The 21,425-nt window shown below is 42.2% G+C and overlaps 1 protein-coding gene across 2 annotated transcripts in view; it reads left to right on the top strand.

Moving 5' to 3' along the window:
• Positions 1–848: 848 nt before the first annotated feature.
• The window catches only part of PRKCE (protein kinase C epsilon), a 534,211-nt gene continuing 513,634 nt past the window's right edge, over positions 849–21,425 (top strand). Inside the window, exon 1 of one of the 2 annotated variants that reach the window (XM_019485358.2) lies at positions 849–2,986. In XM_019485358.2, coding sequence (XP_019340903.1) covers positions 2,639–2,986 — 348 coding nt within the window. In that variant the 5' untranslated portion in view covers positions 849–2,638. The remainder of the gene's footprint in view (positions 2,987–21,425) is intronic. The other variant, XM_014610962.3, reaches the window with a different exon arrangement.

Raw genomic sequence — 21,425 nt, forward strand, 5'->3', positions numbered from 1 at the left:
TTCTTCCTCCTGGTATTTTTCTTCATTGTTCATGAATGGATACAGGTAGCTGAGAAAAAATGCAGACAATTATTTAACAGATGAACTGTTATGTGAAAGTTGTTGATGATGAGATAACATAGAAAATGAAGGTGGAAGGAACTTCAGGAGGTCATTTAATCCAGCCAGTCCTGTAGCAAGGGGAGGGGAGCACCTTGGGCACCAAAGCAAAGGGGTGTGGGACAGTGCTGTGAGTGGCTCATCTGGGGGGGCGTGGGGATGAGGGAAGGGCAGCTCCTGCCACTGCATGCACTCCTGGGCAAGCATGGGGGGGTGCCCCCCAAACCTGTGCACAGGCAAGGGCGGGCTGCTGCTGTGGGCTTTGCCCTGAGCACCAAACTTATTGCTACAGCAACCCTCTTCTCAAAGCAGGATCATCCCCAACTAGATCATTCTAGGGCTTTGTCAAGCCAGGCCTTAAAAACCTCCAAGGATGAAGAGTCCAGCATCTCTCTAGGTAACCCATTCCAGTGTTTCACCACACCCCTAGTGAGAAAGTTTTCCCTGATATCCAATTTAAACCTCCCTTGCTGCAACTTGAGACCATATGTGCTTGGAAGTCTGACAGATGAACAAGAGCAGAAAAAGAAAGAGACAGTCTGCTTCACTAGAACGGGATATAAAGTAATTGTTTAAGTGTGTGTTTCTGGCTGGCAGTCCTAACACGGGTGGCAGAATCACATGTCTGGCGATGTTCCTTCTCAAGTCTCTTCACCAAATCTGGAAGGGAAATCGCGTTTGCAAACCGCAGTCGCCCGACTTCTTCGCCCCGTCTTTTGTTCCCCTTCTGCAGGAGGAGAGTCCAGGTTCCCTTCCTTGCAGCTCTCAGCACTTCCTGGGAGGACGATTTCCCCTCGGCTCTCAGCTCGCTTCCCACAGCGCACAGACCGAGAGGAAATTCTTCCTAAAGCAACCCAAGCTCGGCCCCTTTGTGACGTCACAAAGTCTCTGCTGCTGCCGCGGCCCAATGGGAGGCCTGGAAGGATGCACGGGCAGAAAACAGGCACGTTCTGGTGAATTTGCTCGCGGCTCCGAGCCGAGGGTTACTGTTGTCGGGGATGATCAAAGCGCGGAAAGGAGCCCAAAACACTGGGCAGGCATTTGTCAAACCTGGCTGCTCGCAGGCTGGGGAGTGCCAAGGGGGCCCGCTGGGACTTTCTTGTTGCAGGGAGGGAAGAAATCAGAGCAAAGAAAACACCGCAGCCCAATGGGAAATCCTCGGAGAGAAATATTTCGTCTCCCGTGGCTCATTTGGTAGCCTGGCACAAATGCACGCTTGCATGTAGTCTCGCAGCCTCGGAAATGCCGGGCATGTCTTTGAGATCATCGTCAGCAGAGTGAAAACAAGTCATCCTAACGCCAGTGGCCGGGGAGGGGATGGGGAGACACTTGCAGGCTTCATTAGGGGAGGAATTTTTTGGGTGACAAATACAGCTGCATAATAACGCGGTTGCGATAATTCAAACTCCGGAACCAGAGGATTAGTTTTTTTTTTCCACCCGGCCTAGATTTTTCCCAGCTTTTTAGCTTGGAGGATTTTTTTGGTGGGGTTGGGGGGGGGAGGCACAAACCACTCCAACACCAAAACAACCCACTCCATGCATGTGCAGGAAAACGCTAGTAAAGTTCATACGAGTCACGACCCCAGACATGGTTCTTGACTTGCTTGTAGCTGTTGCTCTTTTCTGTGCTCACTTTTACCGTATTGCTCCCCCAACAGGCAAAACTTTCTATTCACACACACACACACACACACACACACACACTGACGTCTTTTGCGCATTTCCTGCATTAGAGGGAGAGAGGGAGAGGGAGAGACAGAGGTGGGGTGGCGCTACTCAGCCCAGCACCAAAACGAGCCAGCCCCACGAGCCATCCAGAAGGCGGTGGCCATCCTATGCCGCTTGCAATCTCCGAGCAGCCCGATCCGGAGCAGTCTCTCCCCATGCATTGGATTCGATCCACTGGATCCTTGGCCTTTGGGGAGGAGGAGGAGGAGGAGAAGGAGAGAAGGCTCCTCGATCCTATGCGGATGTAAGGTCCCCGGCTGTGTGCTTTCTGCTCGGCGGCTGTGAAGTAGGCAGGGCTGGTTGGTGGCTCGGTGTTTCTGATTTGTGTGCGTGTGCGCGCGCGCGCGTGTGTGTGCATTGTTGCTGCTGCACACAGACAGTTCTAGCGTGTGCAAGAGCCCCGGATCGCGGCTCTGCCTCCTTTGCACAGACTGATCCAGGATTATGATCTAGGTGAAGGGAAAAGTCTTTTGCCTCACCCCAGGGATTTAGTAATGCTCGGATTTTGATTGCATTGTGGATTTCTGCAAACACGGCCGTCTCCCCCTCCCCTCTGCCCCCCCTCCCTTGTTTTCCGTTAGAAACACAGGCAAGAAACTATATGTATTCACTGGGTGTCGCAAGAGCAAAGGCTAAATAATCAAAGGTAACAGCAGCAGCAACAAGGAGAGAGCCCCACACTCTGATCTGCCCCCCCCCTCCCCTTTCCCAGACGTGCCCTCCTATTTATTGGTGAGAGCTCCCTCCCTCCCTCCCTGTGTGCGTGTGTTGTGTGTGTTGAATCCCAGGAAAAGTGAAGCCACCCAATCATGGTGGTTTTCAATGGCTTGCTGAAAATCAAGATCTGCGAGGCGGTGAATCTGAAACCCACAGCCTGGTCCCTGAGGCATGCGGTGGGTCCCAGACCACAGACCTTTTTGCTGGACCCTTACATAGCCCTCAACGTGGACGATTCCAGGATCGGGCAGACCTCCACCAAGCAAAAGACCAACAGCCCTTCCTGGAATGATGAATTTGTCACCGACGTGTGCAATGGCAGGAAGATTGAGATGGCTGTTTTCCACGATGCCCCCATCGGGTACGATGATTTTGTGGCTAACTGCACTATCCAGTTTGAGGACTTGCTGCAGAATGGGAGCCGCCACTTCGAGGACTGGGTGAGTGTTTGCACTGTGACAGCATATGGCTTTAGAAGGCATTGCTCTGGGTACAGCACCTTCATTGTCAATGGCATGAAATGGCTCTGAAGCTTTCCCCCTATCCCCAGGCTTTGCTAAGAGTGAGGCAGGCAGCCCACTGTATACTGCATATGTTTTACAAATCGAGGAGAAAGCAAAACCCTTGGGTCTGGATAAAAGAGGGATCTTAATGGGTTCAGCCTAAATCCCTCTAACTGATTGGGGTACAAAGCTAGCTACTCCTATTGCATTAGACAAATCCATACCCCTGCTGCAACCAGGGGCAACCGAGCTGAAAAAAAATCCAGATTCAACACCTGGATGTTGAGGGATCCAGCCAATTTTTGGCGGTAGCTTCCCCAACTCGAATCCCAAGAACAAGTATAAATCATCCTGTTGCATAATTAAAATCTAGACCAGGTTGTATCCTGTCATGACAAGCCTCGAAAATCTTGATCTGTCTCCTGGGAAAAGGCAGTTTTGGGTCCTGATATCCCAAGCCCACTGCATCAACAAACAATAAATACAGACGCTCTCCTTATCCTCAAGGAGACCGGATCTTGATGTATTTCAGTGTGTCAAGTACCAGGAATTAGTAGCAGGACCCTGCCAGGTTTTGTCCCCAGTCAGCAGAATACCACTGCCTAAATACACAGCATTTTTAGCTCCTACTGCACCTTTAAAATTCAGAACCTGATGTGTCCCAGTGCAGTAGTGCTGCAAAATCCTGGGTCTGACATCCCAATGTATTGCAGTTGACAAGCACAGCAAATAAACAAGCATAAATAAAACAGTAACAGAGAATATTTCACAGCTATGTTGAAGACTGTAGACCTACCACTAAAACAGCAACAAAGTTAGCTATGTGTATTTTAAATAACGTTAACAATAGAGCAGTGGACATAGTCCCTTGGCCTCAAGTTTGTTAAGCCGTGCAGGCTGAGAAATACATGTTTAATTGATTTCTTTTAAATAAAAAAAATAAAAGGCAGGGCATTATTTCCTTGGCAGATGGAATCACAACAGAGCATCAAGGCCCAAACTCAAAAACAGTAAGGATTGGTATACCAAAAGCCTGATTTTTACCTACACGAGTGTCAGGGCATATTAAAGGGGCCTGTAAATTGAAGTTGTTGTCAGGGTGATGGGAAAGGGGCCTTCATGTGTATGAAAATCAGGCCCTTTTATGCTAAGTGAGGGCTGTATAACTTTTCTTTTAATATTAGAACTCATCTGTTTAGCTTTGAATGAATCTAGAAAAATCAGATGCAACTTCTGGTAAATATGTTGAACCGTGATATCTGGGATATGGATTATTCCAGTTGTAATAGGAGAGCTGTATATGTGCCAAGTTTTGATGGTAAAACTGGGAGATATACAGGCAGCAAATTTCGTCTAAAATTGGCTGCAAATGCCAAATTTGAGTTCTTTCAGATATCTTGAACCGATGCATATTGACAAAGTCCTAGTCCCATTGAAACCAATGAACATGTTGCTATTGACTTGAAGAGGATCAGGATTTCCTCAGATTTTTGGTGAAAGACTGGAAACAACACTTGCCTTTGTTTTGCTAGTGCAAATTTTGATTTGCGGTCAAAATGGCAGAACCCAGAATTTTAACAGGAGTCCTTGCCAAATATGACTTTTGTCAGTGTTATTATTTAGGGGCTTGTTCATGGTTTAGATTTTTCAGATAGAGAAGGAACATTGAAATCTGTACTCTGTTTAAACAGCAGAATTTAACAACACAAGGCTAAAAACTGACAAGATCTGCCAGGATCCAGGTATCTTGGGTGTCATTGCAACTAGATGTATTTGGGGAACAAAATGTGTGTCTATATTTGTTCTCTAATGATGAAAAACAGTTGAGAGCAATTGGTGTTATAGCCAAGAACTGGCTGATCCAGCAGGATCTGGGTGCTGGATCATGATTTTACATCCCTGTCATGCTGGGATTGACAGTACATGTTTTATGGGTGCAGCAGCATTTACATTTGTTCTCTATTTAAATGCTGGAATTGAAATATTAGAAGGTGGGGCCCAATACAGATAGGATCCAGGTTTTACCTTTAGCAAAATCATGCAATGAATCTAGCTTAATTGACTTTGATCAGTGCCATGTAGAATGTGGTATGATTATTACAACAAGGTATATGATTATTTGTTTGTTAAGGTACCCAGCAAACTTATTTTTAGGACCACGTGCTAAATCTACATATCTATGGGGAGTTGGATTACATCAATAGTCATTGACATCTCTAGAAAAAGATACACAACTAGAACAGTCAAAAACATCATTAGCATCCTCAGTACTGTGTGGAGTCCACCTTGGAGCCTAGAAAAAAAGAAGTGGTCTGTGAAATTGAATGAATGTACAAATATAGGAAGGTGTTTTGTGGACCTTGCTCTAGAAGGAATATGCACATGGCCTAAACCAACAGCACCCTGTACATCTGTTTACATGCTGTAAAATGCGCTAACCTAACAAAGGTTTTTGAACCCAAAAGCTTGCTTAATAACTATTCTCCAACCATTTGGGTTGGTCTAATAAAAGATATCAAATTCACCCAAGGAACCTTGTCTGCCTAACCTAACAAAGACATTTAAGGAAGTTGGAGATGAGGTCCCAGTTTTTAAACAGAGAAATAATTTCTTAATTTCAGTCTTGTTATCTAAGGCAGATATTTTTCCTGTATGCTGTTCCTAATTGGCTGAAATTAAACAACAGAAATGCAAGTGATTTATTTCTCTTCAATGCTAGCTATGTGAAGTAAACTTGATGTAACAAATGCTCTGGAAATTATAAAATGTATTCTAGTAGCTCTAAAACATTAACATTAGTAATCATTTAGAGAGAAGTAGAGTTAGCTGTGTTAGTATGAAGTAAAGTAGAAGGCAGGGCAGAATGGCACCTTACGGGCTGACTTGTTCAGAGGCAGGAGTAATCCTGAAAATTATAATTGGGTAATTTGTACTTGTTGAGCATATTAATTCCTATAGTATTTGACCTTAAAACATCTCAAGAGATGTGATACTGCTTCCAAGACTGGACCTTGATAATGAAATAGATTTTTCAAAATGTTCATATATTGATGAAATTATTTGTCCACGTATCAAAACAGTTCAAGGGCATTCAAGTTTAGTGCTCATATAATACATAGTGTTCTAAATAGTGTTTTTTTTAATTTTGTATCTTATTTATTTTATGATGTATGCACTAATTTTAGGGGAATATGATTGATACGTCTTTCATTTTAGAGATCCAAAATATACAAAAGATATTGTTTGAGCTGTATTTTTTCCCCTTAGGAAAAAATATTCTCCTTTGATTGTTTTGCTGATTATGCTAATCCTAATATTTTTGTGGCAGATGAGATTTTCAGGAAAATGCTGGGTATTTTTCTCACTGTGAAGGTTGTGATGTATGACACCATGGTAACATGAAATACAAGTAGGAAGCTAGTGATCATGTTAGTGACTTTTGTATTAGGAATAATACAATATATAAGCAGAAAGTAGTTTCGTTATCTTTTAAGAATACCCACCAGACACAAAAATTAATGTTTAACCTTCTCTACTGACTCTGTGCAGGCTACCTGAACATATGTGCCTCATGGTATATTATCAAAGTGATATATTATTTCTAGAGACCAGATGGCAAATGATTAAAAGGATACATTTCTTTGTTGGTTTTTTTTTTAAATGCTTGTATGCTTATGCAAATGATGAGGTTGCTTTCTGAAAATAGTACAGTGACAATTAAAAAGATGGCTTCTTTTTACAGTGGTGTATCAGTACAGACACGGCGTATAAAAGTGTCTGTTCTGCAAATTTTTCGTCTTAAAGGCTACACTGCAATGTTAAAAAGGATCTTAGATTTATAACAGGACAAGCTTCTCTATAACCAAATAAAATCCTACTTGGAAGGGATAAACGATGCTCAGGACGACACTGAAGATTTTCTAGTTGGAAAAATATGGAATATGGAGGAGTAATTAACTAAGAAGTCATGTGGAACATTCTGTTAAAATAACCCAAGCCTTTAATTAAATATGATTCAGGTTAGGTGAAATATCTTTCATGAAGTTATAATAGATACGTGTCTTGATCTATTTTTCTAATGTTTAACATGTATTAAATTCCTACTCAAGTTTATTATATAATTGCATATGAATCTTAAACCTTGCAAGACAGTTGCTTTTATATCTTGGCTCAAAATCATATGAACTAGAATTATTGGTGCTTATATGCTCAGGTTATTAGTAGCGTACTACTCTGGGTAAGTTCCTCTACTAGTTTTCAAAGGTATGTGGCTGAATCCTCAGATGACATAAATCAGCATCAGTCTGCTGACTTAACTGGAACTACGCTGATTACACCAACTGAGGATCTGTAAGCCTAGTTCTTTATACAAGGCAACCGTCCCTTGAAGTGACTGACTTGGGGCTCCTTAAGAAACAAACCCCTTTATAGACTGAGTATTCAGAATGCATGAATGGATTCTGATAACTTTAACTTTTAGCAATGAAGGCCTCCTGTTTCCATTAAAGAATATCATAAGTTTATACTAATGTAATGGGCTTAAAGGTCTACTGTGTTAAAGAGGCCCTGCTACACTCAGTGAATTTTGACATTTTTTCCAGATATTCTCCATATTTCTTGTCCCCATCATTGCTGATCCGTAAAAGCTAAACATGAAACCTGTTCCTTTTAAAATCCTCTGTTCTTTCATCTGGTTTGCTCAGTGACATGAAGGCCTGCACTTCAAGAGTCATTTTTTTTGTAAAGTACCGTCACGTCATGTGCTGAATTAATTGTCGCGTTTGTTCATTGCCTGCTTCAAACTTTCCGATTTTTTTTTTGTCGTATATCTTTGGCCTTGTGTATTAATTCAGTGCAACCAGCGGGAGTTCTGTAATAACCAGTGGAGAGGGAATTTAATCGTAATCATTTTAGTGCAGGTCATTTTGCGTGTTAACCTCTGCTGTGCTTGTCATTGACTGGGGCTGAATGTTGGCATTAAACTAGTGGCATACGATCATATTTCTATTTTCATTACCTGTTGGACTCATTGGGAGAATACGATAGCTGAGAAGTCCAGTATATTGCATATAGAAACTATACTTCTCATCTAAACATCAGCAGCAGATCACCAACTGCTGTAAGCTTTGTCTTCAGAAAACTGTTTGTTGAAATGAGTCAGTAGTTTCTGTTTCAGGCCTCTTTGAGAGTCATCTACAAAAGCAAGCCAACCACCACTAATCAGAAACTTCTGTTAATTTGAATATGTCATGGAGACTGAACCACCCCCTCACACCTAAAGGTGATTCTCCCCAGTCAGGACAGGGGCACTTTGAAAGGGAATTGCAGAGAAACTTACAGTACTGCTGTTTGCCCTATACCGGTCACATGGATAAAAAAAATCATGATTCAAAAAAATAAAACATCAATGTAACTGTGCAGTTGTGTTATATTTAAATCAGAATTTTATTTGCATCCTGCTAGTGCCTTATTTTTCCCCTCATTTTATAGTCTTAAACTGATAAGTTAAGTTCTGTGATCATTTCTTTTAATTATTAGTAGAATTTCATGTTTTACATTGGGATTTTTTTTCTACTATGAAGTTTGACGCCTACTGTTCACTGTGCTGAAAATTACAAATCCAGAGCTCCCATAAACATCGTTGCTAGGAAAACAACACAGTTTTAGGCTCATGATCTATTTGCAGTCTATATCACCTTTTGTCTCAGACCTTCCAGAAAACTGAAATGTTTATGACTGGTATTTTGAAACCCCCCCATATGCGTCCCTACACCCTGGTGTAGGTGCCTAATTTTAGGCCTGTGCAGTTGTGGCATGTATATTTATAACACATTTATTTCTGTATTAAAAATCTAAGTAACTTTTCATTGTTTAACACTGAAGCAAATTTGTTTTGAGGTGGCAAATTTTATGCCACTAAGACAAACATTTTTAATAAAAATAGTTTCGGCCCCTAATGATGGAAATGCTTATGCTTATGTTTAACTGTGAGCGTGCAGGTAGTGCCGTTGCACTATTCACATGAAGAATCAGGGCCTTCATTTTTAATATTTTTCCCATATGACAATCTTGGACAATTTAAACAAAATACATTACTGAAAATGCCATTATTTAAAGAACTATTTGTTGTTACAGCATTTCAATAGAAATACATTTTCATTAAAAGTTTACAGAACCATTAAAAGCATTTCCATTGCCTTTATATAAGTCATTTCACTGTAGGATAAATGGCCTGATCAAAAGCACATGGAAGTCAGTAGAAACTTGACTTCTGTCAGCTTTGCAGCAGGCTGAAAGAGCATACTTTCCAAACTCCAGGTTTTCAGTTTGCCAGTTTTTACCAGCTGAAATGTTAAATGAACATATAATGCAATACTCACAGAGCCATGTATTCCATTAACGTATAACAGAATATTCAGAGAGACCCTTTGTGTAAAGTAGTATCATCAGAATCTGGCTCTCATATATTAGTCCTAAGTGGGCACTTTTAAATTGTATAAATCTGATACAGTACCATACTTACTAAAATCATTTTTGCATACTTATTGGAGTCAGTTTTTATTAACACACATTTTGGCTTCAGCTGAGGAAGATGCATAAGAATGGGCCTGACTTTAAGCTTTTGAGTATTTCTGTTAATTCAATTGGACTCTTCACTTGTCATTGAGTACATACTTGACTACATTCCTGAATTTGGACCCATTTTTTGTGGAAAAGCTGACAGTAAACGAGGAATGACATTTAGCAAAATCCATTTCTTGCTCGTTACTCTTACTTACCACCACCAAAATAGCATACACAGATCTAAACCCGTCTGTCTTCCCTCACTGAAAATGCTCTGACCTGCTAAAATAACTGGGACCTGCAGGGTTTGGTCTGGGAGTGAGGCAGACATGTGAACATGTGACACTTCCCTTTAAACTGCAATATGATTATAGGTCTGTTATTTTGTTGTAGAAGTTAAAACACAGTGCTTTAAAAACCAAGCTGCTTTGTACAATTTTAGTTTACATGAGGATTAATTAAAGGGTGTCAAGTGGTGGGATGGCCCCTCAAGAGAACTGGATTCAGCTTCCCCAGTGTGTTGTGCTAATGGGCATTAAGGGTGGGGAGGAAATGGAGAGAGTGGTAAAGGGACTTCTTAAAAGGATAGAGCAAGTGCACGTGCTAAGGGGATTTGTCGACAGCGGAAGAGAAAGGGGCTCTATTCTGGTTTCTTTGGAGTGCAGGGTGGTAGCACAGGCCTGAAGAGGCTTAAGGAAATGTCAGGCAGCAGGTGTTATCTGGCTTGCAATGTTGGAGACGGTGGCAGTAGGGTTTGTGTGCTGTTGTAAGGGCACAACAGCCTTGACTGAAATATCTTGGGTATATACATGACTGCCTTCCTTATTCACAGATGACCACTACTAGGTTTAAAAGATTTTCAATACCAAATCACCTGGAATAGCCAAGTGTGGTACTAGTGAATAAGTCTAAAGATTGCGCAGCTTCTTTTGTGACAGGATCATGCAGCTTCTTTGTTCCATAGTATGATAAATGGAGATACAACTGGCTGTGACAGTAATGTGCAGAACCATACCTGCTCCATCTGTTTGTCAAAGTTGGCAGCTTGAATCACTGCTAAAGTTGGCTTTTAAAGTGACTTCTTACTTGGATTGTTTTGGGGTTTTTTTGACGAGTTAACTTTTAACCCTTAAATCTTCAATGTTGTAAGGTAAAGAGGCTCACCAGAGCCAGTGTTCTAACTAGATCTGAAAACTAAGGTGGGGATGTTGGCTGAATGCTGGTCCTTCTCAAATCTAACAGGCATTCTAGCATTCACCGTGTTAAGAGCAGGGTTAGGACAGGAAAAATCTTTTCCCTAGAAATATGTAAATACAAGCTAGGATTTGAATGGCTCAGGTACTGAAATGGAGATGGACCATACGTACTTTTAGAAAGCTAGACATGCTGTGTTTTGATTCCCTCCCAGGTTTGCAGCAAGCTGGTACTGCTCTTACATCGGCTGAAGGGAGATGATCTGAAGCATGGAAAATAATCTGATCCCGATCACAAATGTTGCTCTGCTTTGTCCTTTTGGCAGAGGCAGGAATGGATAATGAATGGCTGTGCCTTGTCACAGAAACTTCATGATGTTTGCATACTTTAGAGGAAGAGCCTTCTTACCTTACCCTTAGGCAAACTTGACCCATAAATAATGAGTTCAGGTTACAGATGTCCTGTTGTAGGAGATTGAGGTTTCCTAAATACTTGTAATTTTTTTTGTATGCTAGTCTTCTGGCACTTGATTCAAAACCACTTAGTTTTAGCACTTCTTTTGTCTTTGTGTTCTCAAGTACATTCAAGATAAATGGGCAAAGGGTAGTGGGGAGACTGAGCAACAGTGATCAGAGCATGGGGTAAGAACAATGTTGCATGGTGTGTAGGGGTTGAAGAGGAAATGTGGAAGTAGATATTCCTGTGCAGAATTAATTTAACATTTACTACAATAAGAAAACAGTATGTATCTTCATAGTTTTCTTCCAGTACCTTTCATATCTTCTGTCTTGTGCTTTTTTCCTCTGTTCTTTGGTAAGTCCTAGCTTTGGAGTGGTCAGGAGGGTTTCTTTGGCAAAATTTTTAAGAATGCCTAAGTCTAAAAGACTTTTAATGTGACCCCATCCAAGTCACTCAGATACTCTGGAAAACTTTACATGTCAGTTTCCGTTGATTTTAATTACTTTCATTTGTTAGCAGTTGCTAACTGACTGGCAGTTGGTCTGTGTTATGGAAGGATATTTCATTCTTGCAGTGTCTAGTCTCTGGGCCAGGCCAAATTCACTCATTATATAAACAGTTACATCCATTTTTTACTTAATTGGGTCTTCTGCAGAAGTGAATTTGGTTCATAGTCTCTGAAAGTAAATACCTTGGGGGGCGGGGGGGTGCATGTATGTGTGCATGCATACAAGCCCATATTTTAGATCAATGGAGTTTGAGCAGCATCTCAGGCTGCTGTTTTTTATTTTTCTGGGGCCTCTAATACAGGCTTCATGGAACTTCTGTTCTTCTCCTTGGGTTTTGTACGGCTGCATTCTTGATGATTTGTTTGAATTTCCTTGGGTTTCTCTTTAAACTTGTAACTCACCAATGGCCTGGCCCATATCAGATTTGAAAGGCAGGGTTATGTTAATGCAGCCTTTCACTTCCTTTGCCTCTTAGCTCACGCCACTTCTACCTACTTTATTCTTGACTTCCTGTTCAAATTCTATTTTCTTTCTACCAATCCCTCTCAGGTCTTTTTCCTGTATTCCTTTCATCATTTCTGAACTTCTTCCAGCTCTCTCCCTTTGGTCTTTAATTGTATTATATGTTTGCTTTTGCCAGTGAGACCAAGACTTATTCAAGGGTATTATCATCAGGTTGGTGCTCAGTGAAGCAGCTCTAACCATGGGTGGATGTCATTGCTGCTTTTGAGTGAGGCTGGCAAAGTGCATGAGCAGCCATCTAGAAGACAGAGCAGGTGAAATGCTGCTTCGGTGAGCTGTGCTACAGAGACAGAGAGTCACCCATGCTAAGAAATGACCAAATATAGCAGGATTGTTTTGAACCTCAGACAGTATCACCAGTTTTAGTAGTATCAGCAGGGCCATGGGGCCTGTACCTAAAGATTGGCATAATACTAGTGGGATGGTAACAATTTTAGGTATTGACTATTGGGATTACTTTAGCTCATAAGGAAGAAAATCATTTAGGAGCAATACTCTTCTGCCTAGGAGCCCTCATCATAGACTAGAATCCCATGGTATGATGGTACAAACACAGAAGAAAGGCCTTTTTCCCTGATAGCAGATGGAGAAGTACAAATGAACAATGGGGACAGTATTGATTGTATGATAGGTTGTAACCATAGCTCATCAGTAGCCTAACTTGTTTTTTTCAAATCTCACAAAGCTAAATCTTTAGTTACAGAGAAGAACAGTCCATGTAGGATATGGGTTAGGGTACTCCTGAAAATGGCATGACACCTGACCCCATATATAGCAGTGATTCTCAAGCAGGGTGCCACAGGACCTTGGGTGCCTTAAGATCCTTTCAAGGGTGATGCAGGGTGCCATGGCAGTGTTAACATTGTTAGGTGTGCAGACTGATTTCACAAGATAAACCCAGAGATTTCAAATAGAAATTCATGGTGTCAAAAGCATTCTGGCCTGCTGTGGTTTTTCTGAGTTCTTTGCAACAGAAGAATTGCTCTGTTGTTTTGCTGTAGTAAAAAGAAACAAGTGAAAACTTAAAAGCTGGCAATTTCCGAGGAGTGCCTTGAGTGTTAACTATGCTTGCCTTAGGTCTATGAAGGGATACCTTGACTCTAAAAAGGTTGAAAGGCACTGCTATTTCGACTTTCTTGCTGTGGGATTGGCAAGTCAGTTTTTATGCCCTAGATTAGGGGCATCAAACATATGGCCCACGGAGCCATATCATCTGACTTGTGGAATTCCCACAGGAGCTGGCAAGTATGGAGCAGGGTAAGCTGGGATGGAGCCCACTTCCAATATCTGGAGCACCTGTTGGTGCCACATGGTAGTGGGGTAAGCCAGAGATAGCTGCATTAACCCCCAGGGTCACCGCTGTGTTTGGATCCGGTCTGGGGTGTGGGGTGTTTGACACGTGTTCCACGTGATTCTGTCGTACTCTGCTCCAATTCGACTGTAATCATGTAATGGCCAGTCACTACCTACCTGTGGTAAACCTCCCACACAGCTTTAGTAGTCCTGCAAGGCTCTCTCTTTATCAGCAACTAGGAAGTGTAATTCCAGCACAAGAGCTGAACACCAATACAGTACTCTAGGAGTAGCTGTGTACCTGTGCAGTGTCTCAGGGCCTTTGTGATAAGCTTTGTTACATTATATTCTACACCTTGACTTTGTGCTACAGAGTCTTCAGAATCTTGCTCCAAAAGAGTTCATTCAGCCACAAATTCTGTACAGAGAAGTGAGTTATGTTAGTTTGAAGACAGGGCAGATAATCTTTAAGATGCCCTTCTACCTTACCTTCTGCCTAAATTATGTACAGAAATGCTACCTATTCCAGAAGAGGCTGGCAATAGAAGGACTTTCACCTTAAAGAGGGAGAAGTTTTCTTGTACTAAGGTCTACTGATTTAAAAAAGCCATTTAAAGGCTAACATGTAGTGTATCACACACTTGACTGATTTTTTAAAAGCCTCTTAGCAGGTAGTTGCAGTCCTAGTTTTGAAGCTTTTGCAAGTGTGGTTAACAAGAACAACTATATATATATATAATTTTTAAGTGGGTTTTCAAATTGTGTGTTTTTAAAATTAAGTACGTGCCTAACTAGCTTGCTGCATTGAGGCCTACGGTGAAATGCACCAACCAGTTAAATTTAATGAATCACTTAAGAGCTTTAGAAAATTTGACTGTAACCTCATGTCTTACCAGGAATGAATTTAGTGCGGTATGTCCACAAAAAAAGAAAGAAAGAAAGAAAGTGGGTGAGGGGAGGGAAGGGGAATGCTGTCAACCTTTTAAAAAAACAATAAATTTCTAATGAAAATCATTCTCTCCTTGCTGAGGCTTTGTGTGATGTATGAAACAGTTTTTCAAAATATTTTGTAGACTATTTCTTAGTGTTATTTTAAGGTGCTTTTTTAAAATGAGAAAATCTGAAATTCCTATTTCATGTCAGCCTTAATCTCATTTATAAAAACAATGGATTATTTAACAAATCTGAACAACTAACTTGCTGTGCTCTAGCCTTGTCTGAATGCTCTATGGGCATCACATTGATGTGTTTTTAAACTGTTCAGCAGTTGCATTCTATTTAAAAAGCTTTTATACTCCAGCCAAATATAGGGGTTTTTTTTTTCCATTTACAGATGAGTACTATGTCATAAAGCTTTCTAGATCCTTAGCATTATCCAAAGGTTAGATCAAAGACCAATTTAAAATTTAGATCTGAATTGTGGGAAGGTCACTTTGCCCCTAATGTCATCTATTGAAAGTTGCAGTAAAAAACAAAGTGCCTCACTAAATTTGAAGACTGACTGACCAAGTGTCAGGAAAAAATATATACAAGCTTGAGAAAGCCACTGCTCCCTACTGCAGTCCTCTGTTGTATTTCTGGCTTTTGTCGACATAAATTGCATGTTTAATGTAATTAACATAGTCCCTTTACACCACATTCACAGTGTAACAGTAGCATGGCAGTCCTGGACCCTGGCTGTAGGTGAGGAAGTGGTTTTCAGTGTGCACATGCACACGATTAAATAGACATAAAGCTCAAGCACCCCCAAATTGTGAAGACTCAGTGACAGCATAAACATTTGAAAATGAATTCCTTATTAATAGCATGTGATAGCCTATTAAAATAAAAATGTAATGAAATATAGTAGCCTTCCCCAGAATGTCATGCCCCATACTGATTGAATGATATTTTATTGGAATGATTTGGCTTTTGTGCTAGATTCTGTACAAGAACAAGATGTAGCTTTTCCCCTGAAGAACCTACACTCTAAAAATCAAATTAAAAGGTCACTGTTGGTTTATGAGACCACAAACCATAACAGATCCACAAACAAGATATGAACAGTTTGTATACTAAGAGGGAGGTGAAGTTTGAAAGCCAAATTGCATAGAAAAGATGTAGCAAAACCAACTCTCACAAGTAGGCAAGCTGTGATATGTAGGACAGAGACATGCAAAAATTTGCAGTTAATGCTTTATTGCAACTCACTGGGTGCATGTGCTGGGTCATGAAGCAGCATGGAGAAAACAGCTGAGCTGTCTGCATGACAAGCAGGCAGATGAAGGAGGGTCCTTGGTAGAAGAGGGATGGTCATGGGGACCAACGTGGTTAGTGGCAGGAGTGGACAAGTTAGAATCTGAGTATATAGGTCATTCTAATTGTTTTCCTTATTTCAAACCTGCAACCACAAAGCTCTTTGAAAACAATCTTCTGCAGTTCTGTTTGGTTTTCTCCAGTGTTCATGGCAATAGTGAATAATGCCTTGTGTCTCTGAAACTGGATCAGCCACTGCACCTTACATTTATCCCTTAATGAGGCATTTAATATATTCATCCTGATGTTGCTTAATCTGAACTGGTCAGACAAGTTTTAAGACATAGTTTGATATTTTCAGCTGTTTGTTGGATAGCCTTTCCTTTCCTTTTGAGCTCAGCCTTGCCTTTTATTTCTAATCGGATTGCTTGCTACAATTTAAGATATAAATTGCTCCAGCTGATGGAATGTGCATCTTTCCTTAAGGGGAGTGCTATTATCTCATTTTCCAGTTGGGAACTAAGGCTCAGAGATGATTGAATTCTCTAAGACCTCCCAGGTAGTCTGTGGTGGAGCAGAAAGTCAAGCTCCTAACTTTCTAGTTCTAAGTTAGTGTCCTAACCACCAGGTCATCTTTCTCAGGACAAGAATCTCCAGAATATCAGGACAGTCACCTGAGAACTAGGTTGTAAGTCCTCTCAAATGAGGTTCTTCTTGTCCTCACCATCTTTCTCAGGCAACCGTCACTTTATCTACTCTGCATTCCTGAAACCTGGATGTGGAGCATTGTTTCCATTCCCTTATTGTTAAATTGCCTACTCAAACTGTCTTTGATTGTTTTTTCTTTCTTTCTTTTTAAGCTCTGCGCACTTTAATTATAGAAATGTTTAATAAGTTATGGTGATCCCTGTCTTGCCTAGGGCCTGCGCCTGCATTTGTCTTGGCTTCGAACAGAGCTTTCCTTTTGTAGGTAGGAGCACGGAATCAGGCTGTAAACATGGCATTGTAGTATGATTTAATTTAATATCACCATCACAAAATTAATTATTTTAGGATGCAGCATCAGCTTTGTTGGGAAGCTATCAAAAATGGCTTTATCACTTGGAGGTATCTAGTTTGATATTCTGTCCTGCACATGTCTTCAGCTATCATAATGATGGCGTCAATCTATATACATGTGTGGGCTGGGATTTTCAAAAGAGCCTAAGAAATTAGTTAGATGCCCTTGACTTTCAGAGGAAGTTGAGTACCAAACTCCACTGGCATTCTTTGAAAATTTCAACTCCAGTAAATAATTTTTTGTATATTCCAGGGACAGGTGATATATGGGGAAATGTATGGGTGCTCATGTATCTCTTACTCTCAAATACTGTGCTCCTTAAGTCCTCTAAAGTGGCTCTTATACATTAAGAGGCCATATTCTGATATGGCCGGTCAGCCTTGAGGTCACTCAACCACAATCCAAACTATGAGAGCTGCTCCTCTATTGCATCAGACATTTAGTTTACAGCAGAGCTATCCATGTTGTGATGCTTATTTGTGAAATGGAGCCCTCCTACAACTGGTTTGCAGACTACCTATCTTTTAATTACAGGCAGTTATGAGACGAAAAGGACTGCAGAAGGGCTAATTAGGTAGTTAATTTTCTCTTCTTATGGAATTGTTGCCAGTGGACTTCCTGTACTCAAGACTTGCAGCATATAGGTAGAACTGACCCCCCTGAAGGGAGCAGTGGACTAGTAAGTGAATTGGGGGTAGAGCTTCTAGTGTTCAGAGCCTGAGCTGGACTCCTCTAAGGTTTAAAGTTAGGGGTTTACAGTGCAGCTGGTCAGCGTGTGTGGACTTAAGGAGAACCCTAATTTTAGGCCCAACTAACAGTGCAGCTATAGACTTAGTCACTAGTTTGGATAGGGGCAGATTAATTCCACCGGTAATTTAGAGAGGGTTTACTAATAAAGGAGGCACCATGAACCTTCCACTGCACAGGGGAATTGTGTAGAGTGTTTCATTGCATGGGTGCTTCACATACAGCATGTGGCATGCTCCATTATACCTCACTGCATACAAATGCACGTTGCAATTGATTCTGCTTATAGATGTCCCATAGTTTAACTTTTATTTCAAACTAACTGAGGTAAAAATAGTGCTGGAGGGAAGTTGTTGCTATGATAGTCCAGGAATTATGTGAGGCAAGGATTTTTGTGGGTGATATCCGTTATTGGACCAAGTGCATTGGGTGGGATAAACTCAGGCTTTTGAATGCAATGCTCTCTTCCTGAATCCCTGCATTCAAAAGCTTGTTTAAGTCTCTTCCAGCTGTGCCATTGGTCCAATAAAAGATATAATTCACAGAAAGCCTTGTATCTCACAAACAAATGTGTTTGAATGTGAACTAGTTCTTTCTCATGATATGTTCATGTAAGCTTATAGAGAGTTAGGGGTGTGTTCAGAGAATGGTTAGTCTTTTTAGAAAGATGTATCAGGAATGAATTTACTACAAATTAGGGGTATGCGAAACTTCAGTTGCCAATTCGATTTGGAGAAGATTTGGCCCAATTTAGAGGCCGAATCACAGAATCTGAATTGAATCGGGAGACCAAAAAACCCCTTGGAATCGATTCGGAACCTCGGAATCAATTTGGAAAAGATTCGGAGATTCGTAAGGCAGTCTTTCAGAGGAACAGAAACTGAGAAGAAGGAGGGGGCACAGGGGGAGAAAGACTGACATCTGTACCTGCCAGTGACTGTGATCTTTCCCTGAGCTCCCTTCCAATCACAGTGCTCTGGGGGAGGGATGTAGAAACAGCACATAAGCCTCTGTCTGCAGCCTTTCTGTTCCTTTTGTGAGCTGTTTCTGCCTGAGCAAAAGAGGGGCAGACGGCTGGCCCAGAAACGGGTAGGTGGGCAGAGATCTAACCAGCACCAGGAAGTCCCCCTGTTACAGGCTACCTTCCCTGCTGTTTTCATCCAAATCTGCCTTAACACACACAAGTGACACGAGTTTTGCTTTCAGCAGTTTGAGGTGCAGTTGCCGAGAAACCCCTTCACCTATCTCCTTGAACCTTGGCAGACCTCGTGCCCGCAGAAGGGGCTGCCATCCCTGCTGTTTTCATCCAAATCTGCCAAAAAATGACAAAGTTATAGGTATTTCAGTGATTCCCCATTATAGTCTATGGCCGAATCTCTGAATCAGTGCTGAAGGCCGAATCGATTTGGGACAGTGATCTGAATTTCTGAATCAAATCACTGTCCTCCAAATTGGTCGAATCCAAATGGAATACTTCCCTATTCGCACAGGCCTACTACAGACACCTTATAATGTGTGCTTAGATGTTGTGCATGAGAAGGAGGATAGTGAAAAGTAGAGCCAGTAGCCTAATAGTAGACACTTAGCAGTGATGCTGGTTAGAATGCAGAAATCTGTCTATAACTTAAGATCCTGAACTCCTTATCTACTAACTGAGAGCATATTATCCAGCATTGAACCAGTCAGAGGGTGCCCCTTTCCTCCTTTTTCAGTTTCTCCTTTTGGATACTTGATCATCTAGTTTATTGGTTTGCTAGCATGCTTACTGACTGTTAGCCTGTCAGTGGCCCTGTAATCACTAGTTCTTAATTTATTGCCACTTATAAGATACCCAACAGTTTGGCATTTATTTATATACCGCTTGCACGAGACAGTGGATTTTTTCAAACATTTTTCTCTGGAACTGCGACTAGTGGCTAGATTTATAAATTAGAAGGAAAGAAAGTAGTTTAGGTATTGTGGGGAGAGGTCTGTAATCATGGACATTAAGGAAGCTGAAGGAACATCATTGTGCTTGAGGCCGGTGATGGAAAGACTGTGAAGATGTCTGTGGTGTAGCATTCATTAACTGGTCACTGTGTCCCTCAGAGGTAGAAAGGAGGACTTATTTGGGTCATTTGGTTGAACAGAAAATATTTAAATTTCCCTTGTAGTGAGTGAGTGAATGCAGCTGGTTGTGTCATGGAACAGCTGTGCCGTACACCACAGTATGATGGCTCAGCACCTGAGCACGTTTGTGAAGCTGAGGATGTGAGATTGCATTTATGTTGCCTGTCTGGCGAAATGCTAGCCTGAAGTTTATGCTAGGATGTATCTGGTTTTCAAAAAACCAGAGCTAGATATGCTGCTTTGGATGTGCTAGCACATCTTAAGTCCTACACAGATTGCACTGCAGGGCAGATTCTCTGCAAGTATAAATTGGGGTAGCTAATTCAAAGGTTCAGTTGTACCTTTGCACGCCTGAGGAACATAGATGCTCTAGGTATTTAGTGAAGCTGACTGTTAATATAGCTATGCTAAGTGATTCCAAATTAAATAGAAATTGCCTGCTGTAGTAAAAATAAATAAGGTGGGAACAAAATGTGATGCTGGAGTTCTCTCATAGGCAATATGGAGTTCTCTCAAGACCTTCATCTCATAAAATTGTTGTTAGCCTTCCTTGTTAGTTTAGGGTTAACACCCCTGCATATCCGTGTAACAAAGGTTTTGTACTTATGGTCCTTCTGTCCAAGAATTGTAGTGCTTAGCAAAGCTGGGGGAGGGGTTATCTGCACTTTGCAGAAAGTGCAGTTGAAGCATAGGTAGTCCAGGTCCAAGCTGTCAAAAATAGCTGGCAATCGCAAGACACCTAAAATTCAGACATTTGTGCTGCATCCAGACAAACGCAGCTGTGCAGTATGTGGCACCACAAACACATCTGCAGTGTCACATACCACACGTTCAGGTGTTCTCTGCACTGCTGGGGAGCAGCCTGGGGAGGGTGGGGGTTGACTGGACTCACACCCCTGGAAGGACTCCTGGACAGCCCCTGCAGCCCTCTCGGGGATGCCGGCAGGCTCCCGATCTACTTACCATCTGACAGAAGATGGGTGCTGCCACCTGGGGCCAGCGGTACAGGGCCAGGGCAGATCAGCTGCTGCGAGGACCTGCCACCCCTATTTTGGGGCAGGGGAGGGTCCCCGCACCAGCTGATCTGTCCCAGCGCCCCACACCTTCCTCCAGCCGGCTCCGGTAAGGGACCAGGGCAGATCAGCTCATGTGGGGACCCTCCCTGCCCCAGATCAGCATGCTTACCTCCACCCCTGCTCCCTGCAGCGCCAACGGGGGGTCCCAGTTTGCAGCCCGGTGCGCGGGGGCAGGGTGCAGCCTCAGGCCTGCACTCTGCCTCCCTGCACCGGGCTCGGGTCCCAGTGGCTCGCAGCCTTGTGGAACTCAGCCCGGTGGTGGGAGGTGGAGCACAGCCCCAACTCTCCCTGTCTGCCCCTACCGGGTGGAGCCCGTCAGAGCGCAGCCTGGCGGTGGGAGGTGGGGAGAGCCAGGGCTGTGTTTCCCGCCAGGCTGAGCCACATGGGGCTGCGGAGTGCAGCCCTGACTCTCCCCTGCCTCCCACCACCTGGCTGCTGCTTCGAAACTCGAAACGTTTGAAACATTTGAACTTGCCTCCTTTCATCTTGAGGCTGTTTTGAAACCCTCTGTTTCGATTTCACTGTTTCAAGCTCGAAACGAGTCAAAACCTCATCAAAACAAAACAGCTGGCAAAATTTCACACAGCCCTAATATATATATGTAACTT

The sequence above is a fragment of the Alligator mississippiensis genome, chromosome 1 (assembly GCF_030867095.1).
Source record: "Alligator mississippiensis isolate rAllMis1 chromosome 1, rAllMis1, whole genome shotgun sequence".
Taxonomy (NCBI): Eukaryota; Metazoa; Chordata; order Crocodylia; family Alligatoridae; genus Alligator; species Alligator mississippiensis.